This window comes from Entelurus aequoreus, linkage group LG20, assembly GCF_033978785.1.
Source record: "Entelurus aequoreus isolate RoL-2023_Sb linkage group LG20, RoL_Eaeq_v1.1, whole genome shotgun sequence".
Lineage (NCBI taxonomy): Eukaryota > Metazoa > Chordata > Actinopteri > Syngnathiformes > Syngnathidae > Entelurus > Entelurus aequoreus.
The window spans coordinates 42,667,801-42,687,800 of NC_084750.1; the positions used below are offsets into that span (position 1 = coordinate 42,667,801).

The 20,000-nt window shown below is 37.8% G+C and overlaps 1 protein-coding gene across 2 annotated transcripts in view; it reads right to left on the reverse strand.

Annotated features, from left to right (window-relative positions):
* Window positions 1-20,000, reverse strand: part of csmd2 (CUB and Sushi multiple domains 2) — a 691,992-nt gene that overhangs the window by 137,248 nt on the left and 534,744 nt on the right. For both annotated transcript variants that reach the window (XR_009822205.1, XM_062030117.1), the window contains one exon: window positions 1,992-2,180. Coding sequence is in view for 1 of the 2 variants with exons in the window: in XM_062030117.1 (XP_061886101.1) it covers window positions 1,992-2,180 (189 nt within the window). In the remaining variant the exon portion in view is untranslated. The remainder of the gene's footprint in view (window positions 1-1,991; window positions 2,181-20,000) is intronic.

Here is a 20,000-nt window from a genome sequence, read left to right on the forward strand (position 1 = left end):
TCATTTGTATTTATTATCTCATTTGCAGGCATTACAATTTAGATGTATATATGTGTATAGTTTATGTTTTTTTGTTGTTGTGCCTCAAAAAGTGTTAATACTGTAAGTATTGCACTTATTACGCACCGGCTGTTTGATTGCATCTTAGTTGTAGTTTTCAGGCAACAAATTTGTACTCTAAGTGTTGAAATCGCCATGTAAAGTTACTAATGCTAATCAGTAGCATGTCAACAGCAAAGCAAATGTATATTAGCATCATGCTAGCGCATTTCTGGAAAAGTGGAGCCTTACTTGACTTGGAAGTTTTTTTTTTTTTTTTTTTTTTTTAGTTAATTCCTTTTTTGCCGTTGAAAATGGCAACATGTAGTTTGGCTGAGTCCGCTCTCGGTGCTGCTGGAGTGATAACCAAGTGTCGAGTCGGCAACCAGGCGTGACGCCTCGTGTAAACTAGTTACTGTAACGTGGCAGCACTGTTGGATTTTACACGAATCCGGCGGGATGCGGCCTGTGCCAAAACCCCGGCCGAGTCATACCAAAGACTATAAAAATGGGAGCCATTACCTCCCTGCTTGGCACTCAGCATCAAGGGTTGGAATTGGGGGTTAAATCACCAAAAAAATGATTCCCGGGCACGACCACCGCTGCTGCTCGTTGCTCCCCTCACCTCTCAGGGGGTGATCAAGGGTGATGGGTCAAATGCAGAGAATAATTTCGCCACAACTCACGTGTGTGTGACAATCTTTGGTACTTTAACTTTTTAATAGAACATACAGTACTTGCAAATGAGACCCAGAAGTGCAGGAACACGTTATATAATAGTATAGTATATAATATTAATAGAACATACAGTACTTGCAAATGAGACCCAAAAGTGTAGGAAAACATTATATAATAGTATATGATATTAATAGAATATACAGTACTTGCAAATGAGACCCAGAAGTGTAGGAAAACATTATATAATAGTATAGCATATAATAGTATATAATATTAATAGAACATACAGTACTTGCAAATGAGACCCAGAAGTGTAGGAAAACATTATATAATAGTATAGTATATAATAGTATATAATATTAATAGAATATACAGTACTTGCAAATGAAACCCAGAAGTGTAGGAAAACATTATATAATAGTATAGTATATAATATTAATAGAATATACAGTACTTGCAAATGAGACCCAGAAGTGCAGGAAAACATTATATAATAGTATAGTATATAATAGTATATAATATTAATAGAATATACAGTACTTGCAAATGAGACCCAGAAGTGCAGGAAAACATTATATAATAGTATAGTATATAATAGTATATAATATTAATAGAACATACAGTACTTGCAAATGAGACCCAGAAGTGTAGGAAAACATTATATAATAGTATAGTATATAATAGTATATAATATTAATAGAATATACAGTACTTGCAAATGAGACCCAGAAGTGCAGGAAAACATTATATAATAGTATATAATAGTATACAATATATATATATATATATTTTTTTTTTTTAAATTTCTATTGTTGAAGTGTCCTAAAATACCCGCCTTGCACTGTCACGCTTTTATTGCGATTTCACTAAATTCTATGTTGAAACAAGTTAAATTCAGCCCACTTCTGTGTATCTTCCAGCAAGTCTGCTTTTAGTTTCACTTTGAATCAAATCTAAAACTGCTCTTCTCCTAATTGAGGGGGAAAAAAAAAAATTGCCCATAATTGGTTCAGCAGCCCCAAGGTTAAAGGATGCCCGCTTCTTTCCTCGCAGTAAAAGATAATATATAAATAAAATGCACTAATCAGCAATTCCAGCGTATACGAGCAGCATTTACTCCGAGAAGCCTGCCAGGGTTGCTGACTGCGCCCGTAATTGCGCACAAACGCGGAAAGCAGATGTAAACGTTCTGTCACCGCCGCTTCTTCTTCAGCTTTAATTGAGCATGCCGCTAATTGCATTTCTGGGCAAACACCAGGAAAACAAACACTCACCGTCAAAGACCTCCAGCTCGTCAAACTGCCGGCTGGTCTGGAAGTGCTCGATGGTGAAGGTGACGTTGTACCCGGCCTCCACTCGGACCAGCCAGGAGCACGACTCGAAGTGAGGGAAGCCCGTGCCCGGCGACTGGCTCATGATGACGCCCGTGGACGCCGTCAGCAGCTCGTTCATGGGACAGGTCACTGGAGAGTCACGTGATGGAAGCGGAGCAGAAAAAAAAACATGATTGGTTTTGGGAACGAACAGACGATGTTCATTTGTTGTCGTTAATGGAAGCACTCGTTGGATATTGTAGCGAGCACTTGCCGCTCCTGACTTGTCCGCCGTCTTTTTTTTAATGAACGGCCCCAAGCAAAAGGCTTTTTCCACAGATGTCAACTGACATTTGCCTGCTGGCGACATTTGTTGCATATTTAAGGAGGTTCATGTGTGTCCTTGTTACGAAAGCTTTTTCTAAACACAGAATTTATCTAATTGAATTTTTTGCTTTTGAATTTTGTGAACGGAAATTGTTTTGTATCAAATTATTCAATTTCATTGGAAAAAAAAATGTGTTAAAAAAAAAAGCTTGTTTTAAAATGAAATGTTTTGAAATTCAGTGTATAACAATTCAGCGTTCAAAAAGTTAGTGTATAAAAAAATAACTGTTTAAAAATTCAGCGTAAAAAAATGCAGTGCAAAAAAAATTCAGTGTAAAAAGATTCAGTGTATAAAAATTCAGTGTAAAATAAAAATGAATGTTTTAAAATTAATTGTATAAAAAGTCAGTATAAAAATGTTCAGTGTTTAAAAATTAAGTGTATACATTTTTTTTTTAATTCAGTGTAAAAAATTATGTGTATGAAAATTCAGTGTTTTAAAATTAATTGTATAAAAAGTCAGTGTAAAAATATTCAGTGTAAAAAATATTCATTGTTTGAAAATATTTGGTGTATAAAAAACAAGTGTTTAAAAATTCAGTGTAAAAAAAAAGGGTTTAAAAATTTGGTGTAAAAAAAGATTTGATGTATAAAAATAAGTGTTTAAACATTTAGTGTAAAAAAAATTCAGTGGATAAAAATTCAGTGCAAAAAAAATTTAGTGTATAAAATGTTGGTGTTTAAAAATTCAGTGTATAAAAAAAAAATCAGTGTTTTAAAATTTCTTGTATAAAACGTATGTGTTTTAAAATTCAGAGTAAAAATGTTCAGTGTTTAAAAATTCAGTGTATGAAAAATTAGTCTTTAAAAATCCAGTGTAAAAAAAATTCAGTGTATAAAAAAATCAGCGTTAAAAGATGTGTTTAAAAATTCAGAGTAAAAAATGGTTTAAAAGTTCAGTGTATGAAAAATAAGTGTTTAAAAATTCAGCGTAAAAACAGACAGTGATTAAAAATTCTATGTATTAAAATTTAGAGCATCAAAATTCAGTGTATAAAAAAGCAGTGTTTTAAAATTTGTTGTATAAAAAATTAGTGTAAAAAGATGCAGTGTTTAACGCTTCGGTGTATTTTTATTTTATTTTTTCAATTCAGTGTATGAAAAATTCAGTGCAAAAAAATTCAGTGAATAAAAATTATATGTTTTAGAATTCAGAGTATCACAATTTGGTGTTTACAAATTCAGTGTATAAAAAAAGCAGTGTTTTAAAATTCATTGTATAAAAAAATATTGTTTAAAAATTCTGTGTTAAAAAAATTCTGTGTAAAAAAAAATCAATGTATAAAAAAATCAGTGTAAAAAGATGCAGTGTTTAAAAATTCTGTGTATATATTTTTCTTTAATTCAGTGTATGAAAAATTCAGTGCAAAAAAGTTCAGTGAATAAAAATTATATGTTTTAAAATTCAGAGTATCAAAATTCGGTGTTCAAAAATTCAGTGTATAAAAAAGCAGTGTTTTAAAATTCATTGTATAAAAAAAACAGTGTTTTAAAATTCATTGTATAAAAAACTAGTGTTTAAAAATTCAGTGTAAAAATTTCAGTGCAAAAAATGTGTATAAAAATTACGTGTAAAACATTTTAGTGTATAAAAATTCAGTATAAACAAATTCTGTGCCCAAGTAAAAAAACATCCACATATTTGTAAAAATATCATTGTTCTGCATTGTCCAAATCTGCCTCCTGACACTCACAATCATGTTTTGACTCTGCCCCACTCTATTTGTGCCCCGAATTTAAAGAAAAATATATACAGGTAAAAATTCCATCTGTTGTACTGAAAATATTGTCTGACCACAATAACATTTGAAAAGTACATACATAAGAATACATAACGAACCTTTTTGAACATATTAATTATGTTGCCCAGTTAGCTTTCTTTTTTTCAGCTGTTTTGTAAGACCCGTGTCACGTGACTTCAAACTTGACACCTCATTGGCTGCTTCAGGGACAGGATCGATTGCTTCAGTCTTAATTTACCGGGAGTGAGTCTTGCTTTCGAAAGCAGCAAATCGTTCAACGCAAAATTGTTCAGCACTGATTGTTTTTGACATTGATTGATTGATTTTTTTTTACACAACATTTTTTTTACACTGAATTTTTTCACACTGACTTTTTAAACACAGTTCACTGACAATTTTTTTTCTGTAAAATTGTCAGCGTAATTTGATGTCAAAAAATTCAGCTCACAAAATTCGAAGGCAACAAATTCAGTAACATCAATTCAGCGTCAAAAAAATATTTTGCAATTAAAAACAGGAATTAACCTCCGTGCTCTTTGTCCACTTCAGTCCATGTGAGTGCCGCTGTTTGCATTCCCTTGCACAAAAAGGCTGTAGCGCCAGTAGGGGCAGAACAACGGCGGGTTCAACTGCGTTCACAACTGATTACAAGTGTTTGCCTTCATCATGCTTGGCGCGCACACTAAGTGGGATTTATTGCCTGAGGAAATCCCACAATGTCAGGTGTGTCGCTCGCTGAATTTGCAAATGTCCTTCCGGTGTATTGTTGAATACGTTTAACACCATTTCCTGTGATTCAATTTATGCTCAATGGCCTCCAATCCACGGGTGAGCATCCCGAGCAAGAGAATGACACGGGGATTAGCATAAATCATGCAAATTGTTCATATCTGTATGTTTGATACGAGCAACCGGCGATATGTATAAAACATGACGGAAATCCACGTGTACAAAATATAGGAATTTTCTGCACATCCCCCGTGACTGTCTGTCGCAGAAGCTCAAAGGCGGGTGGAGGCTTTGAAGCATAACATGTGACACCTCAGCTTCTTCCAATCCAATCCAAGACTGTTCCCTAAATGTGTTTAAAGCAGAGGTCTCAGACTCAAGGCACCTGTATGTAGTTAAGCCAGCTACCATGAACGTGGACCCCGACTTAAACAAGTTGAAAAACTTATTCGGGTGTTACCATTTAGTGGTCAATTGTACGGAATATGTACTGTACTGTGCAATCAACTAATACAAGTTTCAATCAATCAATCAATCAATCAATCAATCAATCAATCAATCAATCAATCAGTCAATCAATCAATCAAGGGTGTTGCAGTGACCCTAAGCTATGTAAAAATGTAAAACTGAATGTAAAAAAATTTGATTTTTGTTGAGTTCCCCAGGAAATGGTCAGACACTTCCGCTTGCTTACAGGAAGTTGCTCTATGTGTCGTGTCGGTTGTGCTGTAATAGCTAGGTCTGCACCGTTATGCCAGCAGAGACAAGACGTTGAAACAACGTTGACAACTTGTTGAGTTAGGTCCTGACGTTGAGCAACTCAAACATAACCGTGGAACAACACGCTTTTTGACCACGCTTAGTGTTGGGTTACAGCCTCGATTTCACCATTGCATTTAGGTCATTTTCCAAACCAACATTCTACAACACAAATACAACGTTAAAACAACATGCTTTTTTGACGACGTCGAAGCAATGTTGGGTTCTGACGTTGATTTGACCATTGAAATCTGGTCATTTCCCAACCAATATTCTACAACACAAATACAACGTTAAAACAACATGCTTTTTGATGACGTTGAATCAATGTCGGGTTCTGACGTTGATTTGACCATTGAATTCTTGTCATTTCCCAACCAATATTCTACAACACAAATACAACATTGAAACCCGCCTTTTGACGACGTTTACTCAATGTCGGGCTGTGACGTTGATTTGACCATTGAAATCTGATCATTTCCTAACCAATATTCGACAACACAAACCTAACATTGAAACAACATACTTTCTGACGACGTTGAATCAATTTTGGGTCCTGACGTTGTTATGACCATTGAATTTTGGTCATTTCTTAACCAATATTTTGCAACACAAATACAACCTAGAAACAACACACATTTTGACGACGTTGAATCAATGTCGGGTTCTGACGTTGATTTGACCATTGAATGCTTGTCATTTCCCAACCAATATTCTACAACACAAATACAACATTGAAACCCGCTTTTTGACGACGTTGAATCAATGTCGGGCTGTGACGTTGATTTCACCATTAAAATGTTGATAATTTCCCCAACCAATATTCTACAACATAACGTGGAAACAACATGCTTTTTGACGACGTTGAATCAATGTCAGGCTGTGACGTTGATTTCACCATTAAAATGTTGATAATTTCCCCAACCAATATTCTACAACATAACGTGGAAACAACATACTTTTTGACGACGTTGAATCAATGTCGGGCTGTGACGTTGATTTGACCATTGAAATCTGATCATTTCCTAACCAATATTCGACAACACAAACCTAACATTGAAACAACATACTTTCTGACGACGTTGAATCAATTTTGGGTTCTGACGTTGTTATGACCATTGAATTTTGGTCATTTCTTAACCAACATTTTGCAACACAAAAACAACAATGAAACAACACGCATTTTGACGACGTTGAATCAATGTCAGGCTCTGACGTTGATTTGACCATTCTTGTCATTTCCCAACCAATATTCGACAACCCAAATACAACGTTGAAACAACATGCTTTTTGACGACGTTTAGTAAATTTTGGGTTGTGACGTAGATTTGACCACTGACATTTTAGTAATTTTCCAACCAATATTCTACAACACAAACGTTTAAACACACGTTTTGACGTTTTCTCAACGTCTGGTTGTGACGTTGACTTGACATTGAAATCTGGTCATTTCCTAAGTAATATTCTACAACACAAATATAGCCTTAAAACAACATGCTTTTTGCCAATGTTGAATCAAGGTCAGGTTTTTACGTTGATTTGACAATTGAATTTTGTCCATTTCCAACCAATATTGTACAACACAAACATACTGTGGAAACAACATGCTTTTTGACGACGTTGAATCCGTCACACCGCGGTGAGTGATGTCTTGTCTTGGTTTTTTCTGTCTTGTGAATTGCATGCTTTAGTTTGGAAAGTAACTCCTCTCGTTTCAGGTCACTTCCTTTAGTGTCATCAGTCTGACATCATCCCTGATTGTTTCCACCTGTTCCCCATTACCTTCATGTGTCTTATAAGCCCACGCCTCCCTTTGTTCTGTGCCAGATTGTCTCGTTGTTTCGTGCCTCTCTAGCTTCATGACCAAGCATTGTCTCGTCTCGCTTTTTGATTATCCTGATCCTGAATTCCCTTGTTGGCATTTTGAGTTTACTTTTCTCCTCCGAAGCAGAGTGATTTTTGGTTATATAGTTTTGCAGCCGAAGTGGTGAGTTTCAGTTTTTCTTACAGTTCTCCTTTTTCCTCAATTCTTTGAGTGACATTTTTGGTTAGCTATTTTTATAGATAAGGAACAGTGAAGAAGTGTTATAGCAATTGTTTCTCTCTCCTTTTGGAGCGTCTTTTGTTATTGATACATTTCATAGATTATATCCTGCGCTAAGTATAGTTTGCGATGGATATTTTTGTTTCCTCCTTTCGGAGTGATTTTCGGTTGTCCTTTTTTTTTGTGGAACCTTTTTCGCCGAGTAGTCAGATTATAGCTTAGGTTGTATTGCCCTGACTCAGGAGGTGAAAAGCAGCTGTCAAAATAAAAGCCTGCCGGATTGTTCCCGACTGTGCATCTGAGTCCTATTTTTGACCAAGCCTGACAGAATCAATGTTGGGTTGTGACGTTGATGTGTCCATTGAATCTTGGTAATATCCCAACCAATATTCTGCAACACAAATACAATGTTGAAACACACTTTTTGAAGACGTTGAATCAATGTTAGTTTCTGACGTTGATTTGACCATTGAAATCTGGTTATTTTCCAACCAATATTCTACAACACAAACATAAACTTGAAACAACATGCTTTTCGACAACGTGTATTCAATGTCAGGTTCTGACGTTGATTTGACCACTGAACTTTGTTCCTTTCCCAACCAACATTCTACAACACAAATACAAAGTTGATAAAACACGCTTCTTGACGACGTTTAATTATTGTCAATTAAGCAGGTTTACAGTCTTTTTATTGAAGTGATCCTATCGACATCTGGCAAAAGCCACAATATTTTATATCCACACAAAAACATCACAAACCGGGACGTCGGTAAACAAGATAAATATCGCGGGGACTTCTGGAGAACCCAAAGTTATTCCATACAAGAGATCTATAGTGCCACAGTTAAAAAAACAGTTAGCCATATTCCTAACATGAATGCCTTCTCAACTCTTGCTTCTTCTTCGCTTCACGTTGCGCAATCAGAACTACGCACAATCCCGCTCCGAACTGAGTTGTAAAAAAAGAGAAAAATGGTCTGACCGACACATTAGATTTTTTTCATAGATTGTTCCATCACTATAACAGGTAGTGCCTTATGACTTCTCCCCAATCGAGTCGGAGCTTTCCTTCCTGTCACTCACACACACACCAGTCACCAAAGTTTGGGTAAGTCGGCAAACAACTGAGAAGGAAATAGAAATGCGATATCTACACGTTATTTCACTGATATTAAAACAAAAATAGACGTTTCTTTTTTGTGTGTAAAAAATGAGTTTTGAAAAATAAATATTCAGAGGTCTTTAGAACAGCATGTTATGTTCCATGTTGCGCTGCTGAAGAAATAAATGCAAAGAAACAAAGCGCTCATTTCCTAGGCTTAAAAACATGGAGTCAAATTGAGCATCTCGTTCTTTCAGCCACCAGTTGACGGCAAATACCGTATTTTTCGGACTATAAGACACACTTAAAATCCATTTTTTCCCCTCAAAACACAGTGCGCCTTAGAACCCGGTGCGCCTAACGTACAGATATTTCTGGTTTTGCTTACCGACCTCGAAGCCATTTTATTTGGTACATGGTGTAATGACAAGTGTGACCAGTAGACGGCAGTCAAACATAAGAGGTAAGTGTAGACTGCAATATGATGGAAATATGACTCAAGTAAACAACACCAACACTTTAAATGTTCCATTGAAAATATAGAACATTACACACGGCGCTCAAAAATCTATCAAAATGTTTTAGTAGGACTTTGGTAAGCTATGAAGCCACACCACTTGATGGATTGTACTGTGCTTCAACGTAGGAGTATTATGGTGTGTGTATAAGGTAAGACATATCTGGCGTTTTGTTTCGCAATATTATGCAAAACCAACTTTTTTTACCTTCTGGTACCTGCTGATCTGTATTTGGGATCTGCATGAATCCTGAAAAATTGCGCTCGTCCGCCTTTGTAGTCCGTGCCGACACCGTAGTCGATAAGCTTCTTCTTTTTCTCTATCTTCTTGTTATGTGACATTCATCCTCCGCTATTGCAATTTCTAATATAAAGTAGTGTAAAGTCCTTACTTATATCTGTCAGTAAACTCGCCATGAAAGCGCTAAAACATACCGGTGTAGTGACTTTACATTATTCACCCAAGGAACTTTAGTTATTACAGTTCCGGTCGGACAGTTTTTCACGGGACACATTTCCGGCCTTGTTGAGGAGATGCTGCTCTGTTATTGATTGAAGTAAAGTCTGAATGTCATTAAAACAGTTAGCGCCATCTTTTGACACTTCTTCCACTCCCGTCCTTGCACGCCACACCGCTACAACAAAGATGACGGGGAGAAGACGCTGTCGAAGGTGAGCCACGTAAATAAGACCCGCCCACAAAACGGCGCATCCTGAAGCGACTGTCAGAAAGTGACTTGAAGATGATGTGTAAAACATCATCTATGCAACATTTTCACCAAAGAACCACCATCACATGTTAAAAATATTATAATAATATGACTCCTTTAATGCGCCTTTTAATCTGGTGCACGCTATGGTCCGGAATACACGGTACTTGTATGTCGGCCAACACAAGGAAGTGTTTTACATTTAGAAAAAAATAAAAATAAATATGACTCCGGAAAACACGCTAGGCAGGAAAACGTGGCCTTGGCTGAGACATCTACAGCAGGGACTAAAATCACAGCACGCATTTTGCTTGTTTCCTCGATTACATTTGTGAATATTGCACAAACAATGGAGATGCGTGCGTTGAGAAAGGCTGTAACTCATCACTGTCAGCTGAGGTGATTGAATCCTGGAAGTAGCGTGTGAAATATAAGCGTGACGTTCATTAAGATGATCAATTCTTTGATGAGTGCTGTCAGTGACCTTTCAATGCCTGGAAACAGATATGCTGGGGGGCTTTTATCTGTAGGCCGCTACTTATCAAAGCGACCCACTTTGAGATGGAGCCGGGTTGTGTTTGGTGGTAAACAAACGGGCGCCGGGCGACAAATCTGACAGGCGAAGAAAGGAACTTCCGTCCGCACGCCAGCTGCGATCAATGCTGATTGGCCTCCCAATGAAATCTCCCTCCTAATGAGGCGGACCAGTCTTCTCCCATGAGTGTGTGATGTTCATTCATCTCTGCGTTCAGGGGAGAATACAATAAGTCCTCCCCCCACCACACTCTAAATGGCATCATTTGTCTACAAAATTGTTGTAAGTACACCTCTGCATAACATTGTATCCTTATTAACGCCGCTGGAATGGAACTGAAGAGCTCACGTCGGCATGCAAAGGGTTAACTCACCTCAAGTACTGAGTCGTATGAATCTGTGATACACGGCTAAAAGAATTTGCAACAAAAAAATATTTGCATGCTGACAGTTAGCATGTGTCACACTCCAAGTTATACGGGTCAGAGGTGTACCATTGGAAAAATGTGTCAAGTACCAAGTTATAAGACTCTGGGGTAAATGATTGAAAAATTGGCTAAAAAAGTTAACATGTTAATGTTAACATGCTAACAGTTGACATATGTCAAGTACCAAATTATAAGACTGTGGTAAACGGTTGAAAAATTAGCTAAAAAAGTTAACATGTTAATGTTAACATGCTAACAGTTAACATATGTCAAATACCAAGCCGAGTCGAGTCATACCAAAGACTATAAAAATGGGAGCCATTACCTCCCTGTTTGGCCCTCAGCATCAAGGGTTGGAATTGGGGGTTAAATCACCAAAAATGATTCCCGGGCACGGCCACCGCTGCTGCTCACTGCTCCCCTCACCTCCCAGGGGGTGATCAAGGGTGATGGGTCAAATGCATAGAATAATTTCGCCACACCTAGTGTGTGTGTGACAATCATTGGTACTTTAACTTTAACTTTTTAATAGAACATACAGTACTTGCAAATGAGACCCAGAAGTGTAGGAAAACATTATATAATAGTATAGTATATAATATTAATAGAACATACAGTACTTGCAAATGAGACCCAGAAGTGTAGGAAAACATGATATAATAGTATAGTATATAATAGTATATAATATTAATAGAACATACAGTACTTGCAAATGAGACCCAAAAGTGTAGGAAAACATGATATAATAGTATAGTATATAATATTAATAGAATATAAAGTACTTGCAAATGAGACCCAGAAGTGTAGGAAAACATTATATAATAGTATAGTATATAATAGTATATAATATTAATAGAATATACAGTACTTGCAAATGAGACCCAGAAGTGCAGGAAAACATTATATAATATTAAAGTATATAATATTAATAGAATATACAGTACTTGCAAATGAGACCCAGAAGTGTAGGAAAACATTATATAATAGTATAGTATATAATAGTATATAATATTAATAGAATATACAGTACTTGCAAATGAGACCCAGAAGTGCAGGAAAACATTATATAATAGTATAGTATATAATAGTATATAATATTAATAGAATATACAGTACTTGCAAATGAGACCCAGAAGTGCAGGAAAACATTATATAATAGTATAGTATATAATAGTATATAATATTAATAGAATATACAGTACTTGCAAATGAGACCCAGAAGTGCAGGAAAACATTATACAATAGTATAGTATATAATATTAATAGAATATACAGTACTTGCAAATGAGACCCAGAAGTGCAGGAAAACATTATATAATAGTATAGTATATAATAGTATATAATATTAATAGAATATACAGTACTTGCAAATGAGACCCAGAAGTGCAGGAAAACATTATATAATAGTATAGTATATAATAGTATATAATATTAATAGAATATACAGTACTTGCAAATGAGACCCAGAAGTGCAGGAAAACATTATATAATAGTATAGTATATAATATTAATAGAATATACAGTACTTGCAAATGAGACCCAGAAGTGCAGGAAAACATTATATAATAGTATAGTATATAATAGTATATAATATTAATAGAACATACAGTACTTGCAAATGAGACCCAGAAGTGTAGGAAAACATGATATAATAGTATAGTATATAATAGTATATAATATTAATAGAATATACAGTACTTGCAAATGAGACCCAGAAGTGCAGGAAAACATTATATAATAGTATAGTATATAATATTAATAGAATATACAGTACTTGCAAATGAGACCCAGAAGTGCAGGAAAACATTATATAATAGTATAGTATATAATATTAATAGAATATACAGTACTTGCAAATGAGACCCAGAAGTGCAGGAAAACATTATATAATATTATAGTATATAATAGTATATAATATTAATACAACATACAGTACTTGCAAATGAGACCCAGAAGTGTAGGAAAACATGATATAATAGTATAGTATATAATAGTATATAATATTAATAGAATATACAGTACTTGCAAATGAGACCCAGAAGTGCAGGAAAACATGATATAATAGTATAGTATATAATAGTATATAATATTAATAGAATATACAGTACTTGCAAATAAGACCCAGAAGTGTAGGAAAACATGATATAATAGTATAGTATATAATAGTATATAATATTAATAGAATATACAGTACTTGCAAATGAGACCCAGAAGTGCAGGAAAACAAGGTAATAAGTGGAGAGTACAGCTCAGTGTTAAATGTTAGATTCAAACGTGCTTTCTTTAAGCAACTAACATCTATCATCACATTTGAACACACACACAAAAGGAGTCAGGATTGCTAACATATTGAATCCAATGTAAAACGGTAGTTACTAGACATGTGATTTGAAGTGCGGCCTATGCCAAGATGGCAGGTGGGGGTGTTGCATAAGAAGAGTGTGATGTTGGTGAGTCAGTGGAGGCGAGCAGGGTGCAGTCAGAGGCAATGCAGAGAGAGGATATTGGCGCCCGGGAGGTGGGGGGTGGGGTGGGGGGTGGGGGCACAACGGCACTGCAGAACAGACCGGAGGCTCCGGCCCTGCTCTTTAGGAGACCACCGCAGTGACACCATCCACTCCGCTCAAAGCCACGTGCACGGCATTATGTTGTGTAAGTGTGTGTGTGTGTACATGCATGGTGTGACATATGTGTGTGTGTGTGTGGGTGTGCAGGGGCAGTTAGGGTGGTGTTCGCTATGAGAGCCAGGAGCGGTGATTTGATAGGTGCAGCTGCAGCCGCCATGTCCCGTGCATTTCAATGAGCCGTGCATTCCAGCCTCAGTCTCTCCTTGTCCTCTCCTTGCTCGCCTCAGCACTAAACTCCTTCTCCTCTTCTCAACCGCCGTCCTTCTGCTCCGTAAAGCCATCCCTCCCTGCCTCACCTCTGGGCAAACTGATTCTTTTTGCTTCCCTCCACCCCCCCGAAAAACCCTCTTCAGATGAACTGAGGTGGAGCTAGTTTACAGAGTCCCGCTTCCAGGGCCACTCCTAGCTAAATTGAGGCCCGAAGCAAAACGTATTTGGTGGCCCTCACTTTTTCATGTACAGTCGCAATACACACAAGTTTCCAATCATTTCTACAACTCTTATTTTTTTGTGATGTAGTGATTGGAGCACATACTTGTTGGTCACAAAAAACATTCATAAACTTTGCTTCTTTTATGCATTTATTATGGCTCTACTGAAAATGTGAGCAAATCTGCTGGGTCAAAAGTATACATACAGCAATGTTAATATTTTAAGTTCCACTGACATCACATGGACAAAGATAAGACCTTCTGGAGGGAAGTTCTGTGGTCAGATGAAACAAAAATGGAGCTGTTTGGCCAAAATACCCAGCAATATGTTTGGAGGAGAAAAGGTGAGGCCTTTAAACCCAGGAACACCAAGCCTACCGTCAAGCATGGTGGTGGTAGTATTATGCTCTGGGCCTGTTTTGCTGCCAATGGAACTGGTGCTTTAGAGAGAGTAAATGGGACAATGAAAAAGGAGGATTACCTCCAAATTCTTCAGGACAAGCTAAAATCATCAGCCCGGAGGTTGGGTCTTGGGCGTAGTTGGGTGTTCCAACAGGACAATGACCCCAAACACACCTCAAAAGTGGTAAGGGAATGGCTAAATCAGGCTAGAGTTAAGGTTTTCCCAAAGTCCTGACTTAAACGTGTGGACAATGCTGAAGAAACAAGTCCATGTCAGAAAACCAACACATTTAGCTGAACTGCACCAATTTTGTCAAGAGGAGTGGTCCAAAATTCAAGCAGAAGCTTGTGGATGGCTACCAAAAGCGCCTTATTGCAGGTAAACTTGCCAAGGGACATGTAAGCAAATATTAACATTGCTGTATGTATACTTTTGACCCAGCACATTTGCTCACATTTTCAGTAGACCCATAATAAATTCATAAAAGAAGCAAATTTCATGAATGTTTTTTGTATGTGCTCCAATCACTATCACAAAAAAATAAGAGTTGTAGAAATGATTGGAAACTCAAGACAGCCATGACATTATGTTCTATTTTTAACTTTTATTACCAATCTTATGATAAACAACGGCACAGTTCCAACAGGTTTTATGTCCCGTGCAAACACTTTCGTCTCGTGAGTCCTCGCTTCGCCGGACACACAACAACACTTCCTTATTCCCCACCTATCACCTTTCCAGGCTCAGACGGTCCAAACCACACGAACATAAAACATTAACATTAACTGGTCGTTACAGTATAAATTTATACATACAGCCTATTATTTACGCACTATTGACAAGTGATGTACCGAAAACTTGACCACCGAAAAGGGACTTAGATCACTGAAAACCATGTTGCCGAAACCGGATGTAAACAAAATTTAAGCCATTTTGACTGTCTGGAGCGTTGTCAGCATGTCTGTGATGTGGACATGATTTGTATATATATTGCAGATATACCCGCCATCTACAAAATGCAAATATTAACAGAACACTGGCGGCTTTTAAGAAGAGAAAGTCCAACTGGAGCAACAGGACACCGAGGGATACTCTGAACACGAGTACATTTTATAATAACACAATAACAATATGCTACATTTTTAATTTAAAAAGTCATTAAAAGTCTGTAAACACAAAAAAAGCAGCAACAATTAAAAATACGGCAAAACAACACAAAAATATATGTTAATACTAATTAATAAAAACAGATTTGTTTTAAATGTATATGTACTTTTTGTGAGCCTTTTTAAAGAAAATCATACCATCATAGCAAATTATGCAAATGACAACATGGTGACCATGCCCATAACCGCGCCCCCACCGCCACAGGTAAGCCGGTCTGTGGGGCACATGGGGCGGCATAGCTCGGTTGGTAGAGGGGCCGTGCCAGCAACTTCAGGGTTGCAGGTTCGATTCCCGCTCCCGCCATCATAGTCACTGCCGTTGTGTCCTTGGGCAATCAATCATCCATCCACCCATCCATTTTCTACCGTTTATTCTGGAGCCTACCTCAGCTACAATCGGGCGGAAGGCGGGGTACACCCTGGACAAGTCGCCACCTCATCGCAGGGCCAACACAGATAGACAGACAACATTCACATCAATCAATCAATCAATGTTTATTTATATAGCCCTAAATCACGAGTGTCTCAAAGGGCTGCACAAGCCACAACGATCCCACATCAGGGCAAGGAAAAACTCAACCCAATGGGACACTTTACCCACCTGCTCCCAGTGCCACCTACACTGGTTTAAAAATGTAACTTAGATATTGGGTTTCACTATGTAAAGCGCTTTGAGTCACTTGAGAAAAAGCGCTATATAAATATAATTCACTTCACTTCGCATATCGCACAGTATGTGATCTGCTGAAAGTGTCAAGCTCGGACTTGACTTTTTTTTGTTTATTGTGGAGAGCAAAATCTGGGAAAAACAGGAAAAAAGGACCAAAAAAAAAAAAAGGGTTTCCCAGCAAAAACGTGCAGGATGACATGAGTTATTGAAGCGCCACATGTCTTGTCATCAAACGCTTTTTCAGTCATGAAGTGTGAATTTTTAGTGGTTATAGTTGCCAATCATTACCTCACGCTGGGTGTCCATGTCAGTGCTGTCAGAACCATGCCATTTTGTGGGTTCAAACATGTCTGACTACTAAAAATCGGTAGAATTTCCAGCATACATTGAGCCGAACATATTGTTTCCCCTCCTGTAATCACCTAAAACTGGCAGATTTCCATTGTACTATTTCCTATTCAGTCTGAATAGCTGAATATCCACCAGTGTGGGAGACATAATGACAACATGCACCATGAATGTAGAGCGAGGCACAAGAATTTCTGGAAAAAAACATGCTTTCATAATATTTTGAAAAGCGCAGAGAAAAGGAGGGACCTCTGCGTGCACCCGCTTCCTCTGGCCCGAAGGAAATGTGCGGAGCGTGGTAAGTGTGCACCCATTAGGTCCTTTGGGAGGACCAGTCTCAGCAACACAGCCGCCGCTCTCAGTTCTCCAGGGAGCCAAGTAGCATCTGTGGTGATGAGAAGTTCTGGCAAACTGACATGGAGCGCATGCTCTGTGTGACTTCAGGGTGGTGCAGCACCCATGGGAGTCAGACATATGGGCCCAGCTGGTAAAAGTGCATGAACACACCCGTAAAATAGGACAATGGGATTTAAGATCCTAATTGTGCACATTGCAGGAGTGAATACAGCTCCAATCTTGCTTTTAGACTATCAACAATTATGTATTAGCTTACCGACATACAGTCGTGGTTAAAAGTTGACATACACTTGTAAAGAACATCATGTCATGGCTGTCGCGAGTTTACAATCATTTCTACAACTCTTATTTCTTTGTGATGTAGTGATTGGAGCACATACTTGTTGGTCACAAAAAACATTCATAAAGTTTGCTTCTTTTATGAATTTATTATGGGTCTACTGAAAATGTGAACAAAAGTATACAAACAGCAATGTCCCTTGGCAAGTTTACCTGCAATAAGGCGCTTTTGGTAGCCATCCACAAGCTTCTGCTGGAATTGTTGACCACTCCTCTTGACAAAATTGCTGCAGTTCAGCTAAATGTGTTGGTTTTCTGACATGTACTTGTTTCTTCAGCATTGTCCACATGTTTAAGTCAGGACTTTGGGAAGGCCATTCTAAAACCTTCATTCTAGCCGGATTTAGCCATTCCTTTACCACTTTTGAGGTGTGTTTGGGGTCATTGTCCTGTTGGAACACCCAACTGCGCCCAAGACCCAACCTCCAGGCTGATGACTTTAGCTTGTCCTGAAGAATTTGGAGGTAATCCTTCTTTTTCATTGTCCCATTTACTCTCTGTAAAGCACCAGTTCCATTGACAGCAAAACAGGCCCAGAGCATAATACTACCACCACCATGCTTGACGGTAGGTATGGTGTTGCTGGGATTAAAGGCCTCACCTTTTCTCCTCCAAACATATTGTTGGGTATTGACATCACATGGACAAAGATAAGACCTTCTGGAGGAAAGTTCTGTGGTCAGATGAAACAAAAATTGAGCTGTTTGGCCAAAATACCCAGCAATATGTTTGAAAGAGAAAGAGTGAGGCCTTTGATCCCAGGAACACCATGTTTACCGTCAAGCATGGTGGTGGTAGTATTATGCTCTGGGCCTGTTTTGCTGCCAATGGAACTGGTGCTTTACAGAGAGTAAATGTGACAATGAAAAAGGAGGATTACCTCCAAATTCTTCAGGACAAGCTAAAATCATCAGCTTGGGTCTTGGGCGCAGTTGGGTGTTCCAACAGGACAATGACCCCAAACACACGTCAAAAGTGGTAAAGGAGTGGCTAAATCAGGCTAGAATGAAGGTTTTAGAATGGCCTTCCCAAAGTCCTGACTTAAATGTGTGGACAATGCTGAAGAAAAAAGTCCATGTCAGAAAACCAACAAATTTAGCTGAACTGCACCAATTTTGTCAAGAGGAGTGGTCAAAAATTCAAGCAGAAGCTTGTGGATGGCTACCAAAATCGCCTTATTGCAGGTAAACTTGCCAAGGGACATGTAAGCAAATATTAACATTGCTGTATGTATACTTTTGACCCAGCACATTTGCTCACATTTTCAGTAGAGCCATAATAAATTCTTAAAAGAAGCAAACTTCATGAATGTTTTTTGTGAGCAACAAGTATGTGCTCCAATCACTACATCACAAAAAAATACGAGTTGTACAAATGATTGGAAACTCAAGACAGCCATGACATGATGTTATGTAAACTTTTGACCACGACTGTATACTCTTTCCCGGACTATGGATGTAGGGTGTATTGTAGACCTGGGCAAAATACGCCCCGTGGGCCACATGCGGCCCATTAAGATTTCCAATCCGGCCCGCCGGACGTTCTACATAACTTTTTTCGACCTTTAACATCAAAACTGTAGCCACCATTATGATGTGCGGTGCTGTTTTTAAATGACCTTACGTCTTGAACTATAGAAAGTATTTCAATGGTTGAAATCTGCGCTTTTGAGTGTTATAGAATCTACGTCACAGCAGCTCAGACCAGGAACAAAGCAGAGGGGGCGGGGTTTGTCTTCAGAGCAGCCAGCCCCAAACGCATGTGTCATGAACAGATGCGTAAGCAAATTTTTACAACAAATTTCTGCATGAAAGTGATAATATATCATATTGCAGGTGTTTATTACACTTTGCATTCATATTTTGCTGTTCGGTAAATTTTTGTTGTGTTTTGCTTGATTGTAAAACATGTCCATCGAGGAGCTGGTCTGAGAAGTAAAAGATGTTCATGTGTTGTTAATATTCAGTGTTTTATTGTTCATAGTTAATATTGTAAATACCACTTTCTTTATTTTAAATGTACATTTTGGGTGTCCCATTCAGTAAAAAACTAAGATTCCATTCCGTTTTTTTTTTAGGTGGTCTGTCATAACTTTTTTAGAATTCTATCGGACATTGTGACTTTTGGTATTAGTATTCATAAATGATTAAAAAAAGGGACCCAAACACACATACTGTACAGCAGATTTTTACAGCTAAATGTGTACCGTATTTTTCGGAGTATAAGTCGCACCGGAGTATAAGTCGCACCTGCCCAAAATGCATAATAAAAAAGAAAAAAACATATATAAGTCGCACTGGAGCCCGGCCAAACTATGAAAAAACTGTGACTTATAGTCTGAAAAATACGGTATATATCATTTATACACACAAACACATTTTTTCTCTCAATGTGGCCCCCGATTTAAAATCTTTGCCCAGCTCTGGTGTATTGGTACTAATTAAGTACTGCGGTACTGTTTAATTAAATACAATACTATAGGGCCTTTGACAAATACCAGTGCTTTTTTTTCCATCTGCATGCTGCCGTGCGGGCGTGGCGTACAGAGCCCAGGCTCATGTGGATGTGTCAAAACGCGCACACATGCACGCATACAAGCAGAAACAGTGTGGAAAGGAAAAAATGGCAAAAAACGTGCACTTCTGATTAATAAAGAGGGCGTATTTGTGCTTCC